Source organism: Colletotrichum jinshuiense, chromosome 7 (assembly GCF_051148585.1).
Source record: "Colletotrichum jinshuiense chromosome 7, complete sequence".
In the NCBI taxonomy this organism is placed as follows: Eukaryota; Fungi; Ascomycota; class Sordariomycetes; order Glomerellales; family Glomerellaceae; genus Colletotrichum; species Colletotrichum jinshuiense.
The window spans coordinates 4008805-4029946 of NC_139314.1; the positions used below are offsets into that span (position 1 = coordinate 4008805).

General features: G+C 51.6%; 5 protein-coding genes across 5 annotated transcripts; 2 read left to right on the plus strand and 3 right to left on the minus strand.

Moving 5' to 3' along the window:
* Positions 1–277: 277 nt before the first annotated feature.
* On the plus strand, positions 278–778 carry EsH8_VII_001047 (nuclear transport factor 2 family protein; the record flags this gene model as incomplete). Its single annotated transcript, XM_083271180.1, has 1 exon — positions 278–778. The coding sequence occupies one exon, from the start codon at positions 278–280 to the stop codon at positions 776–778; it is 501 nt and encodes a 166-aa protein (XP_083128737.1).
* Positions 779–1081: 303 nt separating this feature from the next.
* Positions 1082–2990, minus strand: EsH8_VII_001048 (uncharacterized protein; the record flags this gene model as incomplete). Its single annotated transcript, XM_083271181.1, has 3 exons — positions 1082–2345; positions 2408–2695; positions 2779–2990. 3 exons carry the CDS (start codon positions 2988–2990, stop codon positions 1082–1084), a joined length of 1764 nt encoding a protein of 587 aa, XP_083128738.1.
* Positions 2991–8391: 5401 nt separating this feature from the next.
* Positions 8392–9987, minus strand: EsH8_VII_001049 (HET domain-containing protein; the record flags this gene model as incomplete). The annotated part of the gene is made up of 1 exon (XM_083271182.1): positions 8392–9987. One exon carries the CDS (start codon positions 9985–9987, stop codon positions 8392–8394), a length of 1596 nt encoding a protein of 531 aa, XP_083128739.1.
* Positions 9988–13474: 3487 nt separating this feature from the next.
* Positions 13475–15656, minus strand: EsH8_VII_001050 (chitin deacetylase; the record flags this gene model as incomplete). Its single annotated transcript, XM_083271183.1, has 4 exons — positions 13475–13634; positions 13716–13920; positions 14500–15241; positions 15288–15656. The coding sequence occupies 4 exons, from the start codon at positions 15654–15656 to the stop codon at positions 13475–13477; spliced, it is 1476 nt and encodes a 491-aa protein (XP_083128740.1).
* Positions 15657–18921: 3265 nt separating this feature from the next.
* Positions 18922–19435, plus strand: EsH8_VII_001051 (uncharacterized protein; the record flags this gene model as incomplete). The annotated part of the gene is made up of 2 exons (XM_083271184.1): positions 18922–19340; positions 19411–19435. 2 exons carry the CDS (start codon positions 18922–18924, stop codon positions 19433–19435), a joined length of 444 nt encoding a protein of 147 aa, XP_083128741.1.
* Positions 19436–21142: the final 1707 nt, after the last annotated feature.

Genomic DNA, 21142 nt, shown 5'->3' on the forward strand with positions numbered 1-21142 from the left:
CAACGACCTCCGGTTTCACTCAAAACTCGTCCATCACGGAGCTTCCCCAATGGCATCCGCTACTCGCCTATCGTTACCACCAATGCTCTGTTATAATAAACCATTGCTACCGCCATGCCGAATGATGAAACTTGGTTTTTTTCGTTAATGTTCAGCTTTAAATTCGTCTGACAAGTCTTCGTTCACTGCAATATAAGAACAAGAAAGAAATAGAAAAAGAGGAAACCAGGATTCGGGCATCAGAGTCTTTCCTTCGGACAAGAATAACACACGCAAAATGAGCGGCAACGCCAACCTCAAGGACCTCCCCGAAATTTACTGCCGCGCCTGGGCCTCGCGCGACCCGGCGCCCCTCCTCGCCCTCTTCACCCCGGACTCGGTCATGACGGACCACGGCGCCCAGATCCACATCCCCTTCCCCTTCCTCGAGCGCCACCACAAGCACTGGAACGGCGCCCACGACCAGTTCGAGGTCTGGCTGGACCCGCAGTACCCCGTCTACTGGGCCGAGATGGACGCCGACGGCAATGGTTATTGCAGCTTCCGGACCGTAAACAAGGGCGTGTTCGTCAACGACCTCGGCAGGAGAAAGGCCACAGGGCTGCCGTTCCAGTATTCCGGCGTCATCGATTTGAAGCTCCGCGGCGGCAAAATCGCGCAAGCGGACGAGTGGTTGAGGGTGCCTTTTGAAGACAGCGTGTCGCCGGACAAGTACATTACCATTTCAGAGGATAGCTTGAAGGGTGTGATGAGAAAGGACCTTCACCAGAACAACTAAACCGGAATTCAGTAAGGCCGATGGTATCCTCTGACAAACGACAAGCGGGTTTGGAAATTCAGTGAGGAACAAAGTCTGATGCGCAAAATAATGCTTAGGGAGCTATCAAGCTGGTCATAATGTACATGAATAATCCTTCGTTCCACTAAAACCGTTGCTTACGTCCCTCATAAATTAAAACTGGTAACAAAACGTAACTAGATCATCCCATCAAAGAGACGCCAAAATCGAAAATAAGATCGCTTTTCTATCACAAGGCCCAAAGCCTTGTGGTGGGGGGTATCATATGCCATTATCCATTCCTTAAACGACGTTTCCGCGCACCTGCTTGATCTTCTTGACATTGATGTCTCTCCACATGGCTACGCAAGCAAGCGCACCCACCAAGAGACAGACACTGGTAATAAGCATGATGCGCTGCGAATCACCGTAGGCACGCTGGATTCCGATGCGCTCGGGAGTACCGACCGGGTAGCTAAGCTGGGAGATGAGGTCGTTGTAGATGGTCTCCACAGGGGTGCCAGCGGGAGTGTACTTGGCAATGTTCTTCCTGAAGGTGCCGGTCCAGATGGCAGTGGCGACGGTGTAACCGACGGTGGAGCCGATGCTGCCGAACAGGTCGAGGACGGCCATGATGACGGCAACGTGCTGGTGGTCGGAGGGCGAGAGCATGGCCATCTCACCGCAGATGACGATAGGTCCACCGGCAAAGGCAACAAAGATCTGGGTCATGACGATGTAGCCAATGGGCTGGTCAGGCTGGCGGAAGTGGATCATGAGACCAACACCGAGCATCATCAGAGGGATGAGGAAGAACAGGGCGAACGGCTTGAAGCGTCCGGTCTTGTAGATGAGGGCCGAGATGATGATGGAGAAGAAGCAAGAACCGGTGCGGTAGATGTTACTGATGTTGGTGGCCTGCGTGACAGAGGTGTTCCACACAACCATGAGCATGGAGTTGAAGAAGGAACCCCACACAGCCGAGTTGAAGAAGACGAAGACGAACATCAGACCGCCAAAGAAGACGGTCCTGTCCATCAGGAGGGAGAAGGGGATGAAGGTGACGGGGGCAAAGAACTTCTCGTAGACGACAAAGCCAATGATCAGGAAGAAGCCGACGATAACAAAGGCAATGATCATGGGAGAGCGCCATCCCTCGGTCTGGTAGGAGTAGATGTTGAACGGCAGAAGGAACAAGGCCATGCCGGTAGCGAGGATGAGGATGCCGAGGGCATCGACATCAACGAGGAACTTCAAGACCTTGGCGCCGGAGATGTTCTTGATGGATCCACGGCCATCAATGATGCCCATCTTCTTCGCCTTGTGCTGGTTCCAGAGGAAGAGGAGAACGAGGGGTCCGACAACGACAGGGGCGACGATCGCCCACATGCCCAAACCCCAGCGCCAACCGATGCCGTCCTCGCGGAGGATGCTGTCGGTGATGGGAGCGGCAGCCCAGGTGATGAAGATGTAGGGGCTAGTGGCGAAGGAGAGCGCGAGAGCTCTGCTCTTGAGGGTGGAGGTGTCGGCAATGAAGATGGTGATGCAGTAGCTAATACCCTGGGATCTGTAGAAACTGTATTAGCCACTAACCTATTTTTGTTAAAACACGAAATAGTCTCAACTTACCCAACAGAGTAGAAGACCTGGGCAGCGGCGTAGGTTTCAACACCGTTGCAAGCAGCCATCATGATGAAACCGAGAGTCCAGGAGAGAAGCATCAAACCGAGACCCTGAGGACGTCCCCAGGTGTCGAGAATCTTGGCCAGGGGCAGCTTGATGAGACCTGCGATAAGGGTGGACATGACGCCAGTAGTGGCCGTCAACGAGTGCATGGCAAAGGCACTGGTGACGAAGGGCGACAAGACACGCATCGACACCTCCTGGATGGCTGTGACAACGTAAAAGAGCCAGATGCTGCCGATATCTGTTAGCAGCCATAGTGGGTGACACGATATGCACAAAAAAAGGTTGCGCGTGCGACAGCATGGTCGACTTACAGGGTGTAGGCAATGATGAGATCGCGCTTGCTCCAGACGGCAGTCATGGCCTCGACCTTGGCAACACCAGCTTGCACGTCCTTGCTGACGAGCTCATCGTCGCTAGACTTGTCGGCCACATGCTGGCCCGTCTTCTCGTCGTAGGCGGGCGTCGCAGGCTCGACGGCCACCTGCTCCTCGACGGGAGCTTCCTTCTTCGAAAAGAAGCCCATGGTGGTAGTGGTTGGCGGGCTGCTCGTGGTTTGGTCGAGTGGTGGTGATTTCCAACTGGTTTCGGCAGCGACCAGGCTCCAGGGCGCAATAGAGCAACAGAAAAGTGAAGGACGCTTTCTGTTGTCCGGTGATAGACGATGAAGCCGAAGAGTAGAGGCGAGTGTGTCACCGGAAGGGCGGGAAGGGCATCTTTGTATTAAACGCGAGCTGGTGTTGCTGCTGCGGGACCCGAGGAGAACCCATGCTACCACAATCGGCTCGGCGATGCGAAGTCGATGAAGGGTGTTGACGAGTGCCACCACTAGTGCACCATGGCTAGGTCGGGTCAAAGCCAGCTCTCCACCATGAAGCAGGACTAGCACCAAAATCAACCTGCTCGTGTCCCTGGATGCCCACCAAAAGCAAAAGAACCTTTAACGCCGAGTGGACCCCCGAGTGGGCTCCTGAGAGGTGGAGAAGCCCACGACCGGGTGTTGTAGGGTCAGCAGCGGCCGACGTTTACTTTGTCCGTGCTGGCAGACAAGCCAGACCTCGCAGGCGTCCCACGCGACGGACACGGGTTGGTCGCGGTGGTATTGGCGTCGGCGCAGAATTACGAAATGGCGTCAAAGACATCCAGCTGGCTGGCCGGATCGTTGGGCGACTCAGACGTTGTGGGGAAGAAGGATGCCAGGCCCGCTCGGACGAGGCAAGGGCGGGAGGGATCCAACGGGGACAGACGGAGAGACTCGCAGAAGGCTGGGCAGGGATGAGATCGTGCAGGTGCAGGTGCAGGTGCGCTGTGCAACTAAACTAACTCACCTATGTTGTTGTGCGATGGGTCGGTGTTGGGGTGATGTTATTAGTGATGGTGGTGGTGGTGGTAGCAAGCTGGGAACCGATGGGCCGAAAGAGGTTGCTGCTGCAGCTCGGTTACCAGAGCGGGCAGTATAATGGCTGTCAGAACGTCGCATCGGACCACGACCTCACATGTCAGGCTGGTCGGAAGCCAGGTCGTCTCGTCTCGTCTTGGCCGTGGGGACGGTGTGGTGGTGTGGTGGGTTTGTGGCCTGGAGAGGAGGCTTGGGGAGCGAGGGAGGCCGGACACCACTGGGCGCTATTCGTGCGTACTATGTAAGAGCTGATGGAAGCTTGGGAGATCGCCGCCCGACGTGTCCATGTTTGGGGGTGCATCCCGTGGCGAGAGCGCCTAGAGCCGGGGGCGACGCCCGAGGTAATTTAGTGGTGAGATGCTTGCATTCGTTATTCCTTTCCCTTGCATGAATCGCGAGCTCGAGTCCGATGCCGACCAAGCCTGGGCAGTTTGGTTAGGAGATGGACGGAGGCTTGGCTTGACATTGGCGGTTTGCGGTCCTCGGCCTGCGGGTGTCTCGACGCAAGGGACACAAAGGCATTTTCTCCCGGCGGGTCCTGCCACGATCCGGAGGCCGAAAAATCCCTAGCGACTCGCGAAAGAATAGAGACAGAAAAAAGCTTGACTTCAAGCATATGACATGGGGGGTCCCGAGGGAGAAGAGGAGGGTCTCGAGCGAGGAGAGGCAGAATATCCGAGACGCGACTGGGTGGACGACGATGGAAAAGAGGAGTGGGGAGGAGCTAACAGCTAGCTTGCCGTGCGCCTGCCTGTCTTGTCTATCAGCCTATTACGGGTATGGTATGGTATGGTATGGTAGGTATGCCTGCCTGCCACCTGCCTACACGATCCGTACACCTCACCGTACCGGTACTCTGTACACAGGAGCCCAGGTGGGTGGGGAGGAAGGGACAGAGCAGGGCAGGGCAGGACAGGGAATGAACGAAAGGGCCACCCACCAGCTGCGACTGCCTCCGTGCCACCGCGACCGAGGCAGGCAGGCGCAAATGGGTATTCAAAGTACTCTGTATCCGTACTTGCTCCGTATCCGCGCTCCGTGCTTTGTGCTGACACGACAGGCAGGCACAACAGGCACAGGCACGAACCCCACCGTTGCAAGGAAGGAAGTTGGTGGGTGTGTGGTGACTGCCATCATTGGCTGATTTGTGGTCGTCAGTCGTTAGTGTCACTTAGTGCGGTGGGTTCACCCCACCGCCGCTGATGCAAATTTTTTATCTGATGCCGCCCCGCTTTTAGGCAATCTTATCAGATCATCTGCTCCGCTTGATTTGACCGACAGTGACTGGTACGAATAGACGGAAAGGGAGAGGAGAAAGAGAGAGGCCATCATCACCCTCATCGGCAGAGTACCCCCACCCATCGTGTGCGTTGCGGTTTTTCCATGCAGTGTACCATGCATTCCATGTATCCTGTATGGATACATGTGTGCCTGGCTGCGTGCCGTTGGTTCCAGCTCCCGACTCTCCCGTATGGTCCCTCCGCATCTCGCTACCGAGCAGCGTTGCATTTGTGCCGGGTTTCTAATGAACAAGAACCACCCCGTCGAGAGTGGTCGTTTCTCACTCCAATCCCCAGAAATCGGGTGGTCTTCTTGGCGGAATTACCCTGATTTCATGCGTTGCCTGGAAGCCTGCATCCGGTCTACTACACTGCTATTATTATCTCTCACTTCAACTCCGTCCTGCCCGGCTGCTTCCAACCGTCCGCCGTCGCGCAACTCGTCCGGTCATGGTCCGGTGGACCTCCCGATGACTATTACTGCTGAACACGAATGAAAATAGCGCCGAGTATCGGCCGCTGGACTTCATATTTGCAAATGCCCCGCCATCCCTTCAGCTTTGCTGTCCCGCGGAAGAGCTCAACACTCTTTGTTAATCCTTTTTGTCTTCTATCCCTCCCTCGAGCGGGTCACGGCGCCATATCCACTACGTACCCCCACTGGCATGGCATGGCATGGCATGGCATGGCAGAGCATTGCATTGCATGGCAGGACATGGCAGATGTTTCGCCCCGTCCGCCACTGTAGCTACAGCACTTTTTGGCCCTGCTCCCCAAGTCATTAACGACGCGCCCATGTCTCAGGTTTGCGCCTCAAGAAACTCTTTGCTCGAATATCTTATAGCCACTTGCCTGGCCGTCTGATTAGACATCAGAACATCAGGCATCCAGAATACAAGGGCGGGAGAGCCTGCTTGGAGCTGAAACTCACCGTAGTACACTACCGTGTACTAGTTTACCTTAGACTAGAAGGTCCTAGATTACGTTTAGCTTCGTCTCGTTGATCTTTCCGGTCCATCGAATTGCCTCTCGCATCCTGCCCGCCAACGCGGGTCACTCCTACCCTCTCCAGGCGCTGCTGCGGATCCGACACAAGGCCACATGGTAGCTGGATGATCATATTTCCAGCTCCAAGCTGAACAGAGCTGAACAGAGAGGCAGGGATGAGGAGAGCGCGCTCCGCGGCCAGAGGACACACGCACACTCGTGGGTCTTTGTCATACCACGCGACCATTACCTGTATGGGACTTCCATGCAAAATATGGTAAACCGGGATGGAGATGCCAAGTGGACAGCAGCTTGCCAACCCGCCGGTCAAAGTCAAAGCACCACCTGGGCCGTGGCGCCACATTGCAACTGGTCCCATCAAAGACGGCCTCCCTCGTCCAGGCCGCTCCGCCTGCAAAAGCCTATACACACAGATGTCGGCGACTGTCGTTGAATCCGCAATCCGGCTAGCAAGGGTCGTGAGACCCGCGCTAGCTTTTGGGATGAAAACTCTTTCCAACCGCAAAGCCGACAATTGATCGATCCCCCCTTGGGCCGTACGAACCCGAACCCCGATCTTTGCGCCCAGCGCTGCAGGTTGGGATGTTTCTCCCGGGGTCGAATCCTTTCCCAAAGCCCACAGCTCCGAACGAGGAATGTGGCCCGCGGAGGGCAACTGAACCAACCAACAGGAGCGCTAGGGTCTTGCCGTGTCCCTCTGCGACATCGGCCCACCATCAGGGTTTGTCGTCGGGGCTTTGCCTGCTGGACATGGTACGGATGCGACTCCGGCAAAAACCCCGACAGCAGACATTATGTTCCCGGCAGCTGGCACCCCGGAGGACGCTGTGTATTAGTGCACACGTCCACTCGGAAAGTGCACCCACTAGACTTTCCGATGGGCCGCCGGACATGAATATGGAGCATATTTTGACGACCCGCGCCGCGGTACCAAAGATCTTTTCAGAGTCACGCATAAATAGGCCGCGTAAATTACTGGAATGGAGGGCGCCTTACGCGTCACAATCTTGGTTCATGATGTGTGAAATGAGTCGACATGGGCGGAGGGAACGTCAACTCCAGCTGGCTTTTCTTGTCCGTTTGTGCGACAAAGCCGGGATTCGCCGATCATCTCAAGCCAGAGACAAGGCCAAGAGACTTCCAGATCCGTGGCACGGAAGATGGCATGTGTTTTGGATCGAATCCTCCCGCTGGATCGGCCTAGTCTATCGCGCCACATTAACTAAAGGGGAACAAGTTACATACACCGAACTGACTATATTGATGTCCAGCCCTACAAGTCATTCAACAATCAAATGACATCAGAAACCTACCGCTAGGCCCGTACTATTTGCGAGCTTGCCACCAACTTCGCCACAGTAACGAAATCCCTCAAGCGCGTAGCGTTTGTGAGCCTATCTAAGCTATCAGCTTCTTGGATCCACAGCATAAGGTCGGGGTAGACTGCAACCTTCACACACACATCGAAGTATGATGTGAAGCCTCTAGTCCGCTCTTGCCGCCCAAATTCCCACCATTGCAAGATAAGGCCTACTTGGAGTGTGTCCTCATTTACAATGCTGGCAAATAATCTTACAGCAACCACTCTATGAGCCAAGCCCAGTTGGAATCAAAACTCGTGCCCGTCGTTACAGGTTTTAGGTGGAAGAACTTTTCAAAGCGGATGGGAACCCTTCGGCTACAGAGTACGCCTGTATTCTCCGCTGAGTTTCCGCTGAGCTCGGTCAACAATTCTCCTTAATGAGAATGAGCATGGGCGCCATGTGGCTCGACTTGCAAGGGCAGGGCAGGGATGCTGGATGGACTGACAGCTGACATGACCTGCACTGACTTGTGCCATGTTTGAATTACGCACGCCAGGCCTTTGCGTCTGTCTGTGCGACTCAGCTATAGATTCAGAGCTGCTCGCTTTGAAGCGGGTCGTAGCATTTCATTCAAGAATATACCGCAAATTTCCGAAAATGGCTTGCCGTGATATTTTGATCACTATGTAGCGTCACCTGGGCGTATCCCGTAAAGTGGATTCACCACCATCTCAGAGCAACCGTCTGCGGACCTTGCCGCTGTATCCTCGAACAACACCGCCGATGGTCTGTTGGTAGGATTCTCCGTTGTCACAAGAAGCGTCCGGGAGTTGGGGGTCTGGAACACCCTTGAGTCATTCCTTTTGATTTAGATCCTGCCACAAGCTATGGCTTACTTATATTCGCAGATAGATTGGTGTACACGTTATAGAGAAATCATATGACTACAGCGTCCTCAATGCCCCAGTCCCCCACCATGAATTCGCCCTCGTCTCTGGCTTGGAACATACCGACTCGCCTGTAGTCGCTGCTCTCCCCTGCTTTGTCCCGCAAAAGCATCAGCCCGCGAATAATGCCATCATCTGTATGAGCCCGCCCAATTGCTATGAAAGTCATGTCGATCTCCATCAGCCCAACATTACCTTGGTCATAACGCACAATGTCACCAACACAATCAGGCCAGATCAGCAATTTATGACCTTCCTGCTTGGTAATAGTAAGATGCGGTTCCGAAGGGTCGACGGCCACAGTTTCTCTCCCATCTCCGAAGTGATATCGTTGAACAGGTCCTCGCATCTTCATGGACCCCTGAACCGACCGGTCAAAGTCTCCTGAAACGCTGACATCAACGACCTTGAACGATTCCAAGATGATCCTGCTATGTTCGAAAATCACACCCTCGTCGATCGCTGCCCAGGACCAAGACGGCGCACGTCTGTCTTGCGGTCGCGCGCGTCTCTCGGGAAACGGCGTCTCAGTCCGCCACAACAGAAACGACGGTAGGCGTTCGTGGTCCCACAAACCGGCGAGATAACGCACACCCGTCGCTTTCTGAAGCTCGATTGCCACGCCGCTGATGGCAGCGAGACGATCTTCCGGAAAAGTCAGCCTCAGGGCGGAGTATTTGCGGATGATCATGGTCCAGGAGATAAAAAGATCCGACGCGGAAAGCGAAAACCGCCGGATCCCCGGTGGGTTCAAATATGAGAACAGGTTGTAAGGTGTATAAGTCTTCACAGCGTCCGAGGCCCGGGAGGGATGTTTGGGGATAGAGAGTTTGTTGTTCCCGCTATAGTCATTTTGGCAGGAGCAACTCCATCGCGATGTTCTCCAGCCGTATTCGAGGAGCCGAGGGGAAAGCAAGCGCTCCTGATAAGCCCATGCACGCTGTGCCAACGGTTCAGGGACAGGCGGCGACCACCAGATGAACGAGTCCAAGTATGCTGTTCCTAACTTGCCCTCTGGCAGATCGAGTGTGATTTTTCTTTCGCTATAGTCCGGTCTCTGCTGCAAAAAGCCCTCTTCGCAGGTTTCGGAGGACGAGGCACAGATTGTTAGGTCTGCGTTTTTGAAAATGTTGGGCATCTCGAGAATTTCCCTCTGAAGATCCTCGGGGTCGTCTTGAATTATGCAGAGGCTATCGATCCAGACATAACGGAAGCCTAGCTTCCTAGCAATCTTGAAGGTATCCTTGAAACCCGCCGGTACGCGGTCATAAGGGGCCAGCCAAGATTGAGATGGGTGGATTTTTGATGACTTGCAAATGAGTTCTTGAGGGCCGCCCCAACAATAAGACAGGCAGAGGTAAGCTGGTATATCAAGACCCGCGGTGGATTTTACTACGACTTCTCCTTCTGGTTTGTTGCCGATGTCGATGATGCGAGTCGGTTTGAATCGGCTTCCATCCGACACCTGCAGCTTCGATACACAATTGCATCTCGATAACCAGCCTTTTATATCCGACGTCGTTCGTTCGGTATCAACGTCCAGACCAAAAGCAGGCACTATGTGCGAAGCAGGATCTCCTATCATGTTTTAGCTCCTATATACTAAGATACTGTAGACACAATACCATCCACGTACCGCTGTAAGTGTACGCGTTAAAACGCGTTCCGTTTTTTCCATTACCGCAATCGAGGTAGGCGAATGAGTGCATTGAACTGTTGGACAGAGGACCGGCTGGGAGCCCCATGAAGACAAGTTGAAATGGCCTAAAGCTGAGGCTACGCGTGAGGTAACGAACACGCTGCATAATACCAGTGCAGCAGGTGCATCTGCCGAAAAGATGTGTTTTAATCAACAGCCATAGACTCCTCTGGCTATGAATCGCAAGTAGGTCTTGGCATAACGTGCAGCCTGCACGAGCAGCTTCTCGAACTTGGCTGACTGTGTGTGGGAAGCGCACCCAGGTCGGCCCATTGCGAGGCAGGCGACTTTGCTGGACTTTGAGTGGAATTCGACAGTTTACGCAAGTGTTGTGGTCTAACCCGTCGCCATGATCGGGCTGCAGAATGCTGTCTTCAGATGCAGACATGTTGACAAGCGTGCGGTGAGTATTTACTCACAGATAGAAGGTCAGGGGAAAGCGGGTTATTTAATGGGGAAGCTGGAACTGGGAGGGATGGCATAGAGGAAGAATATAAGCGATTAAAAACAAGTAGTTGGTGCCTGAGTTTACAAGTCGTTCATTATTCTCCCTTTCCTTTCGTATGTAGCTAGCAGGCGCGCGGTAGCAGAAGCCTGCCCTCATCATCAGCAAATCAGTGACAGTTCCTGGTTGTGGTTGGGTGAGTGTGCTGCTAGGCGCCGCCCAAGCGCCCGGCACTTCTCCAACGCTATCCTGTTGGGACTTGGTCTCGTTTTTGTAAGTTGCCTCGTCGGAAAGTGGGTTGCATGTCGATCTCGGCCACTCAGATTGCCTACCACTGCATGCAGGGTTTGACGAAGTCTAGGCAACAGCTGCAGCCTGATTTGTGCCGCAATATTGCACGTACTGAATCCGGCATACGGCCCTTTTTCCACATTCTCTTTGCCTCCAAATGATAATTTGGTCTGAGATATCATCCTGAGCAGTTTTAACCCATTAAACACATTATCGGACTAAGTCTCTCTTAAGCGGAAGAGCTAATCAAGTAGCTAAGCTTGACGACAGCACTAAATTAAGTACGTGTCAAAATGTTCGGTGTGATTTTAAGTGTCTCATACTGAAATTTATGGTCCTACAAGAACTCCGACGCAATGGTGAAGTGTCCAACCTGCAACCACAACAACACAAGTGGCGCAGCCCAATGCGATAACTGTGGCACACTGCTTGTAGCACTGGTGTATGATATCCTATTCCACAGCATCTGGAATGAAAACTAAATCCGAGTAATAGTCGGCTACTGGACCAACAGCCAGATGATGGCAGCCATGGCTCGGAGGAAGTGAATACGTGCACACTGGGGCTTGCAATGTTGAGGGGACAGAGTAGTCATTGGTGTTTGACCGAATCATTGGTCTCATGCGAAAACCGGGTAGAAATTGACTTGGGTTACAGGTGATTTATGTATGCGCTTTAGTAAACCAGCAAACTATTTGCGAGTGCCTAAACAATGAGAAGACGATACGAGCTGAGTCTGTTCGAAAGTTGGAATTTGTGTCGTCTATATATAGCTTGGCCCTGAAAAGAAACTAAACAACAAGCTATGAGAGTATTGCCTCGAAGGCGGATTCAGACGTATGCCCCCCCATCATCCACAGCTTTGGAACCTTCGAGGTGCAATACTAGTTCACAGCCCTACACCCCACCTCGCCATTAGCTCTTGTGAACAGAAAGCTGGCCGACAGAGGAGGGAGATAGTATAGTATAAGGATAGGTACGAGCAAAATAGCCCGTGGGCTGTTAGCAGGCGTCGTCATATTGGCCAGTTGCACACAAGATAGGGTGTAAGCCAAGCTGTTGATTCGTTCATGATAGCATGGAGCAAACCCAACAACCATTGTGTATACTATCGGCGATTATGTTGTATATTTATGCCACTTTGATAATTTTGTATAATCAAGCAAAAGTAAGATCACAACCTTTCTGGTCTGTGACTAGCTACTTTGGTAATATTTCACAACTCTGAAGGCCACCACTGCATCGTTGATCGTATGTGTCTTCATATTAACTATACTTATTAGGGCCATTAACCCTGTGTGCTTGAAGTGGTCATTTGCCAACTTCGAATACCCAAATGTGCAAACCGCGGGAGCCCTTATATAGCGGCTCTTGCTCCCCACTAGCCAGGTTTTAACTCTACGCTCACAAGCTTTCTCTGCACTTTTCCCTCGGATGGTTCTCATCATGGTTACATCCAATACCACCACAAGCATCTCTCATCGTTAATGTGCTGTACTCCTTTTCTAATAACAGGTACTGCCCCAGTTTGACTGACATCCTGCCAGGGTGAAACATGATGGATTGGGGACGATTAAAATTTTGTTGTTGGCGCAGACGCCCAACAAAGTGCAACAGAGGCCAGTGCCGCACTTGCTGTTGGCTGCGGCACCGCAGGGGGCGGCTACGGCTGTAACGGTTCGGACAGCCGCCGATGTTGTCGTGGTTCTAGATGACGAAGGAGATGTGATCCTAGATGATGAAGGAGGTGTAGTCTCAGAAGGTGAAGGAGACGTGATCCTAGATGATGAAGGAGGTGTAGTCTCAGAAGGTGAAGGAGACGTGACCTTAGAAGAAGCAGAAGCAACCCCAGAGGATGAAGTAGATACGGCCTTGGAAGAAGAAGGAGGTGTGGTTGCAGAGGATAAAATAGATGTGGTCTTAGGAGACGAAGGTAATGTGGTTTCAGCAGGTGAAGAAGATATAGCTCTGGAAGATGAGGCCGATGCAATTCTAGGAGAAGAAGTAGACGTGGTTCCAGGAGACGAAGTTGAGTTAGTTTTGGAAGACAAAAGTGATATACTTCCGGAAACTGAAGCAGATGTGGCCACAGAGGACGAAGGAGACGTAGTTCCGGAAGCCGAGACGGATGTGATTTTAGAAGACGAAGGTGGCGTGGTCCCAGAAGAAGAAGTTGAGTTAGCCTTGGAGGACGAAAGTGATGAAGTTGCAGAGGAAGAAGCAGATAAAGATCCAGAGGACGAAGTGGAGTTGGCCTTAGAGGACAACAGTGATGGGCTTGCAGAAGTCGAAGCAGAGGTTATGCCAGAGGACGAAGTAGAGTTAATCCTGGGTGACAGAAGTGAAGAACTTGCAAGTGATGGACTCGCAGAAATTGGAGCAGATGTGGTCCCAGAAGATGACGTGGAGTTAATCCTGGAGGACAGAAGTGATGGACTTGCAGATGTAGAAGCAGAGGTGGCCCCAGAGGATGAAGTAGAGTTAATCCCGGAGGGCAACAATGATGAACTTCCAGAAGGTAAAGCAGATGCGGTCCCAGAAGATGAAGGGGATAAAGTGGAGTTAGTGCCGAAAGACAAAACAGACGTAGGTCTGGAAGGTGAAGTAGATAAAGACTCGGAAGATGAAGTAGACGTGTTACCGAAAGATACAGGTAATACTGATACGGACGGCGCAGTAGACGTAAGATCCGAAGCCGACGTAGGCGCGGGACTTGAAGACAAGGGAGATGCAGGTCCAGAGGACGAAGCAGGCGCGGAATTGGATATCGAAGTGGACGCGGATCCGGAAGATTGATCTATTCAAGGTCACGATTAGCAAGGTATGTAGGAAAACAGAAGGGAGACCAGCTATCCAATAGCATCATCTCAACCTCTACATACCGCAAGATCCATAACCCGGCTGGCATCCAGTGCCGCAGAAGTTAACGTCGCTACCGCAGTAGCCATACTGAGAACAGCAGTTGCCGAAAACCGAGCCAGCGCAGGTATTACCGCCGTTCGTAGGGCCACAGCTTCCAGTAACCGAGACCTGGAGTGCGGGATTGCCAGCAGATACTGTGCTGGAGCCGGGAGCGGAGGCATCTAAAGAGGTTCTCGTGTTAGACAATGGAGATTTAGGTTGGGTGCGTAGCAGATTCGGAGCCGCAGATCGGGCATATAGAGCTTCTGATAGTGCTTCCACATGCCGTACTCTTCGTTCGTGGCTGGCGAATAAGAGGAGCCTCTTGTGACCAATGACAAAGTTGGACATACCTGAGCTTGATGACGATTGACTATTGCAAGTGCCGTAACCAGGCTGGCAACCTGTGCCGCAGTAGGCGGTGGAGTTACCGCAGTAACCGCTCACAGAACAGCAGTTTCCAAAGACGGAGCCTTGGCAGGTTTTGCCAGATGTAGAACCACACGTGGCATCAATGGAAATGGCCAAGCCGGTTGAGCTTGGCGAAGAACTGGATGTGCCCGTGCTGGAGCCGGGAGCGGAGGCATCTAAAAAGGTTCTCACGTCAGACGATGGAGATTCAGGGTTTAGGGGGGCGCGTAGCAGATTAGGAGCCGCAGGTTGGGAATGTAGAGCTTCTGATAGTGCTACTACGTGTCGTACTATTGATTCGTGGCAAGCAAAAGGAACCTCTTACGACCAAATGACAAAGTTGGACATACCTGAGCTTGATGACGATTGACTATCGCAGGTACCGTAGTCAGATTGGCAACCGGTGCCGCAGTAGGCGGTGGAGTTACCACAGTAACCGTTCACAGAACAGCAGTTTCCAAAGACGGAGCCTTGACAGGTCTTGCCAGATGCAGAACCACAAGTGGCGTCGATAGAAATGGCCAACCCGGTCGAGCTCGGCGAAGAACTGGATGTGGCCGTGCTGGAGCAGACCGGGGCGCTGACGGGGGTGATTTTGAAGTTGTAGCTAGGAACGCTTTTCCCCCTATACCAGTTCTCAGGGGGGTCACCCAGGCACGTTCCGACCGTTACGGCATTCCATCCGTTGGCAACAACGGAGTCGAGTATATGGCTGGTCAGTGTCGTTGCAATCTGCTGGTGAATGTCGTGTTCGATGTGCAAGTAGCTAGCGTTGCAAGGTGAACGAGCTTGCATAGCCTGATCCCATAACCCTACACTGTATCCTATCTGGCTAGGGTCGGTGTGCAGATACCCCTGGGTATCTAGATCGAAGTACGTGATGTGATATCCTAGGTCGGCCATTTGGTTCTCGCATTCGGCTCCGCAAATAGAGTAGGGAGGCCGCATATAGGTAGGATAGAAACCGAGAATGTCATTAAAGGCGATTTCGTTGTATACCATTTGGTTTTTGCGCTGTTCTAGCGTCAATGAATCCAGGTTCTCATGCGACCAGGTATGGCTAGCAATCTGATGGCCCTCGGCAACCATGCGCTGAGCTAGTTAGAAGTGTTTCCTATTACTTAAATTGGAAGCTTACCTGGATAACATCAGCGTACGCCACATTAATCATGCCCTTTCCAATATTATTCCCCGTAATAAAGAAGGTAGCGACGGCACCGTGAGCCTTGAAGTTGTCTAACATAGCCGCAGTGTAGATGTAAGGACCGTCGTCGTAGGTAATGGCAACATCACCAACGTTAACACACGAGTAGATGCCGACACCACCATAGGGGATGTCACCCTTCAATGGTCTTGCGTCATTGGATGTATCCGTCCCGCTAGGTTTCTGGTTGCCATCACACGCCGGGCCATAGTTAATCTGGCAATCAGGCGAATTGCAGTAATCTGCGGTTTGTCCACAATATCTGTTGGGCATCAGCTGCTTGCTCCGCAATAAAGCCCTCATACAGTGACACTTACCCAGAAGCCGAACAGCAATATCCGTCGGCACATCTCCCATATGTGCCTCCGCACATTTGATTGTCTCCCAGCGGAATGCTCGATGTCTGTCGAGGTGACAAATGATTTGTGCGGTCCTCCCGAGGTTGGTTTGGTACCATTGGCGGATTCCAAGACTCGAATGTAGCGCGCCTTCGTCGTAGCTCGTCTATCCCCCGATGACGGGGCATCACCAAGTTCATGTGTGGCCTACCACCGTGAGCTTCTGCTACCTCCAACCCAGCAAGGGTGGCAAGTAATACAGGAGACCAACGCATTGTGCTTTGGCCAATACTGCACAACACGAACCAAATATGTGTCTGTCGAACTCTTGAATGAACAAGTGATTTAAAGAATAATACGGCTAATAGCCGAAAATGTAATAACTCCTGGTTTCTAAGTGTGATACTGAAGAAAGAAACCTTGATACAGAATACAAATGGGAACATCCTCTAGGAACCCGTGCGATCTGCAGTTCTATATACAGAAAGCAAGGGTCCATATTAAATTAATTGTACTAACGATTGCTTCAACCTTTGCCACATGGGGGCTAGAGCGATGGCCCAGAACGCCACACCGGCCGTCTGGGAAAGCCGAGTAACTCGCAATGGAAATTGGAGGGTTGAGATGCTCGCCCGCACAGGTAGCGCGGATCATGAAAGTAAGTGCGGTGGCGAATCATTAACCTTACGTGGCCTAGGACGGATGGGTGATTAGAGCGAGTCCATCATGAAGTACATGACATATGAGGCACATAGCATTGCAATTTCAGTGCACGCCGAGAGACTCACTGGTTTTTACCAAGAAAATCCCCACCAAGTAAAGCATCGAATTCATCCTCTGGTATGAGACTATGCCAAAAACAGAGAAAAGGAGAGGATATGGTTCTAGAAGAGGTTATGTTGAATCGGTAGGAGAAAGGAAGGCGAATACCAGACCAACACGGCCGAGAAACTTGACTGTCGGCTAACTAGTTAGTGATACCAGGGCAAAGCCAGCGGCTTCCGGAGACGCACCGTGGGGTTCAGAAAGGCCCGAGTTATGAAAGATGCAACTCCGTATGAGCTCCTTGCGGAACGCGAACCTTCACGCGGTTAGGGGGCACTTGGCCAGAGACGGTTAAAGCGGTATCTTAAAAATATGTGCTGCAGTTCGATCGCACGGCAAGTAGTGGGGATTGGAAACCTAGCTGGCAACACTAAGCCGCAGCCGGCTGTATTTGGCAGCAGAGCCCCTTTTGATTGGGAGGGAAATGAAATGAAGGAGTCCCATCCCATCCATCTCTCATTCATTCCCCCAGTTGTGCCTCTAGTTTGCAAAAGCTCGCGAGAAAGCTCCTTAAGCCGTTCTATTTATGTGCCATGCAGGCGAGACTGGTCCCCTGACATACGTCTAGTCTATCGCCTGCGCCATGCTGTGTTCCCTCGCTCATAGAAATATGCATTAGCCTAACAGGGGGCCGTGTAGACTTGGCCCTGCCGTCGCCTGGTTCATCCCATCATTAGTAGTAGTTATTATTACACAAGACTGACAGGAGATATGTCTAGGCAAGAACAGACGGCGACGACCCGATAGGCTGGTCTGGCTTGCATATCAAGCCTGTGCTTGGGCACCATAGCGGGGGCCCTACAAGCATCGACTGAACTTTCTCAAGTAGCGAGCTAGATTCCGCAGTGCTATGAAGATGAAAACAATCCCGCTCGTCCCACGGCAACCCCGCGCCGAGCGGCTAAAATTCCCCTAATAGTATTCACAATAATAAGGAACGCACCAAATTTGAGTACGCACCGCTGATGCTTGCTTGGGTAGACTAGGTTGGATGTGACAATTCTTACTCACTGCCAGCCTTAATAGTCTAGATTGCCGATTGAAAAGCCCTATCCGAACATGCGTATCGTGCCATCTTACCCGATGTGCCGATAATCCGATCACCTTTGTTGGTTGAACTACGTTTGTTATAGCCTCGTAATGTCCGACGACATATGTATTGCATCCATTGTTGAATTAGACCGCCTTCCAGGTGACGCTTAAACCCTCTTCCATGTGGCCGTTTGCGGCCCTGGGGCCATCGTATCAAGCCGCAACCGCATGAATCAGTCGCCGTCGGCCACCAAGGTCGTCACCTCCGAAAAACCTGTCGCCACATGATTTGAACGCCACTGCTCGAATGCCGTATTATGCCATGCAGGGTTTTGAAGCTCAGCACAATGACATCGGGCCATAATAACATGATCGGTGCTCCGCTTTTCGATATTTCCCGTTGAACTTTTTATTGGTCTGTCAGTGAACCTGGCCATTGGTCAACGGCCTGATTTGATAGACAGAGGGCTTCCTTGCAACAGCCATAGCCTTTGCTAGTCAATGAGCAGCCATCTTAATACACGCATCGGTATCACCATAGTTATCACCGGTCCTTCTCGCTAGCTACCCACACCCGCCCAAAAGCCAAAACCTCTTGCTATGATCATGAGAGGGTACCATCATACTTGGCTATGCGAAACACGGCGACTCAATCAATGCAACTTCAGACAGTTGTAGGGCAGTACCATAAAGCTATACTTGATGATGGACCAAAAGATTACGACGGTCTAAAGAATGTTGTGATTGGTAACGGTACCTTTCAAATGAATTAAAACGCATCTAGGGAACATAAAGAATAAAGAAATGGTTTGGAAGCTGTAACAACCATACTTGAATCCGCGCCTCAATTCAATTCAATATGATGCTGAAGTGCACAACCAACCGCGTGGGTTTTGCCGATGAATAACCCTATATCCGGTTTATTCTGCAATACCAGTAGGCTCACACCGATAGAGATTGCAGTGTGCTTTGTTACTCTACTATTGCAATAAAGTGTCACAATTTCCTTCCGCTGGAGATTGAATTCAAATTTTCCAATCAACCGCTGCATTTGTTTGCATCGTGCTGACCTGTCTGCTGACTACTATGCTGAGCAACCCAATAGATTTAGAGGGGCAGTGATGTCATCGCTACATGACCACCACTCGACAACGGCAAGATTCATAGGGCTACGTCATCCAGACACATTCTAGAACTCAAGAATGGCCACATTTCAGCCGCGCAAAAGGCGTTGGACAGAAATCCTACCGTGCAACGTAATCGCAAGCTATCGGCCGCAAGCACATTGGAGACGCACGAAAACACGCTGTTCACGAAGCCCTCGACTCTGGCACGATAATATCCAAAGTCGCAGATCGTAACCAAATATAAAAATGGCAACCCAACCAAGCCAGGACACGGACCAATCAACAGCGCCCCAGCATGAGAACGCAGACAGCGATTGGGATGGAAGACGACAGCCATCCACGACCGGGACAGAGGCTGAAACCATGGACGGAGCACCGCCAAGTGCGGAGAAGGAATTGAGCGATGAACTCGAAGCCCGTGGTGCGCAAGGTTCGGGTGACCAGGTAATGCGAAGGAACGACCGCAAAGGAATGACCCGGAACGAGTACAAAAGCAAGGACTCTCAGCAGTCACAAAGGTCGCAAAATAGCCAACAGCTAGCGCCGCAAAATCAGCAGATGGAGAGCCAAAGAAGAGATGCTCCGTCGGTTAGGCTCGATATGAACCTAGATGTCGAAATTGAGCTGAAGGCAAAAGTCAAAGGTGACATACAATTATCTGTGTTGTGAGTGCTTTGTCCTGGTTTCCTACGGTCACAACACGGAAGTACAAGTAATGGGCTAACATCACCACAGGGGCGGCAAGCAGGGGAGAAAATGAGTTGATTAGAATGGCATACGCGCCATATCAGGTATGAATCCAGTGTAATTTATGCAACTCTAGGGAATAAACATGAACGTACATTTGGTACTTTACTTAACGGTAGCCTACACCGCAACATGCTGGGTAGAGGGGCTGGGGCAGATCATGCTAATGACAGCTAACTCCTCACAAGACTCATCGTGAACCAGCACAACTACCCGCCTGCAAACTAAGTTTATTTTGATTGCTTGGGTTTACCCTTGGCAGGTTAGCTATTTGGGGGCTTAGTAGGTACAATTTGAGCCAGCGGTTGCAGGGACGCCCTCAAGTAGAACTGTTCTCTGATTCCCCTACTATCAAACGTCTGTGAGGGGCCTACGGGCGTGGAAGCTAACCAGAGAGAACAACAATACACAGCCGCGCTAAAATTACGCTTGTGCTAGTATTGCGTCGCCCTAAGAAGCAATTTTTACAAAGTTTCCCCATAACCTTATCCTATGCTTAGCTAGTTGCTATTACACTAGAAGGTAGCCGTTCATGCTGTTTTAGTGGTGTGACATGAGGTGATCTTGGACCTCTAGCTTTTCACTCTAATTCCCCGTTGCTGCTGAGAAACGCAACCACAAAACCAACAACAGGCCATCCGCCATGGAATCGGGACAAATATAGCGTACAGACGGTGGCTGTCTCTAGGTCTGTCGGATCAACTGGCGATGAAGTAAGATTCGCTCGGCTGTGTGGTGCCGGTGGGACTACCTTCGCAAAGTTACGCGACTTTGAATACCGCATCCTCATACAGAGAGCGTTGAAGAAAGGCGTCGTGGCCACGAGTGTCACCAGTGCGAAAGGATAAACAAGATGTATCAGCATAGCTTCACCTTTCAAATCCTCGGGGGAATCCTGAGTGATGAAAAGCGAATCAATCAAGAGATATCTTACACATACAATGCAAGCCTCGCGGCATCTTCAAAATCAATCGGGGGGTCCTCGGCCCGTGTGTTGCAAAGATTTTGGCTGATGTTGGCACTTGCTGTTGTCGACGAAGTAAACATGGTCATGTCACCCCACATGTGACTAGGAGATATTGTGACCCATTTTTGTTGATTCAGTTGATATCTCAATAAGACGAAGGCCTAGTAATTTGGATTTAAGATTGATTTCTAAAAGCCGGGTCCGCACCCATGGCTGGGCATTCTTTGCAGCTGCTAGCACACACATCGATCCAGTCCTTCATCATTGCCACACTCTCGTCAGATAGGGTTGATGGACTGGGAAGTGTTCATCTAGGTCTGGGCTTCCTCTAGTTGAGGCTTGGTTGTGAAGAGGCAGAGGCAAGTGAGGCAAAGAACGATGTGCAATAAACTTGATTACATCGGTGGGACAACACACCAGGAGAATTGAAGAGGGAGCAGCTTAGTGTTGAGGCACACTATGCATTCCCCTTGATATCACGAATAATTCCGCTCGCAGGCTTCCATGCAAAGCACATTGCAGTGATTATACCATTAGTGTACTGTCTTCCGTTTCTCTCGCTGGATGACTTACATGTTCGTTAGGGGTAAGAGAATGGTACTGAAAGGTTACACTGAGGCTGATTTTTCTAACCCATTCAAGGGCTAGATTGCCACCCTGAGGCTCCCCTCCCCGCCTCTCCAAAATGCATACGTTAGGAATTCTTGCCCCAAATCGCCGAAGTTCTGCGGTCGCGTAGCCGTGAATTAAAGC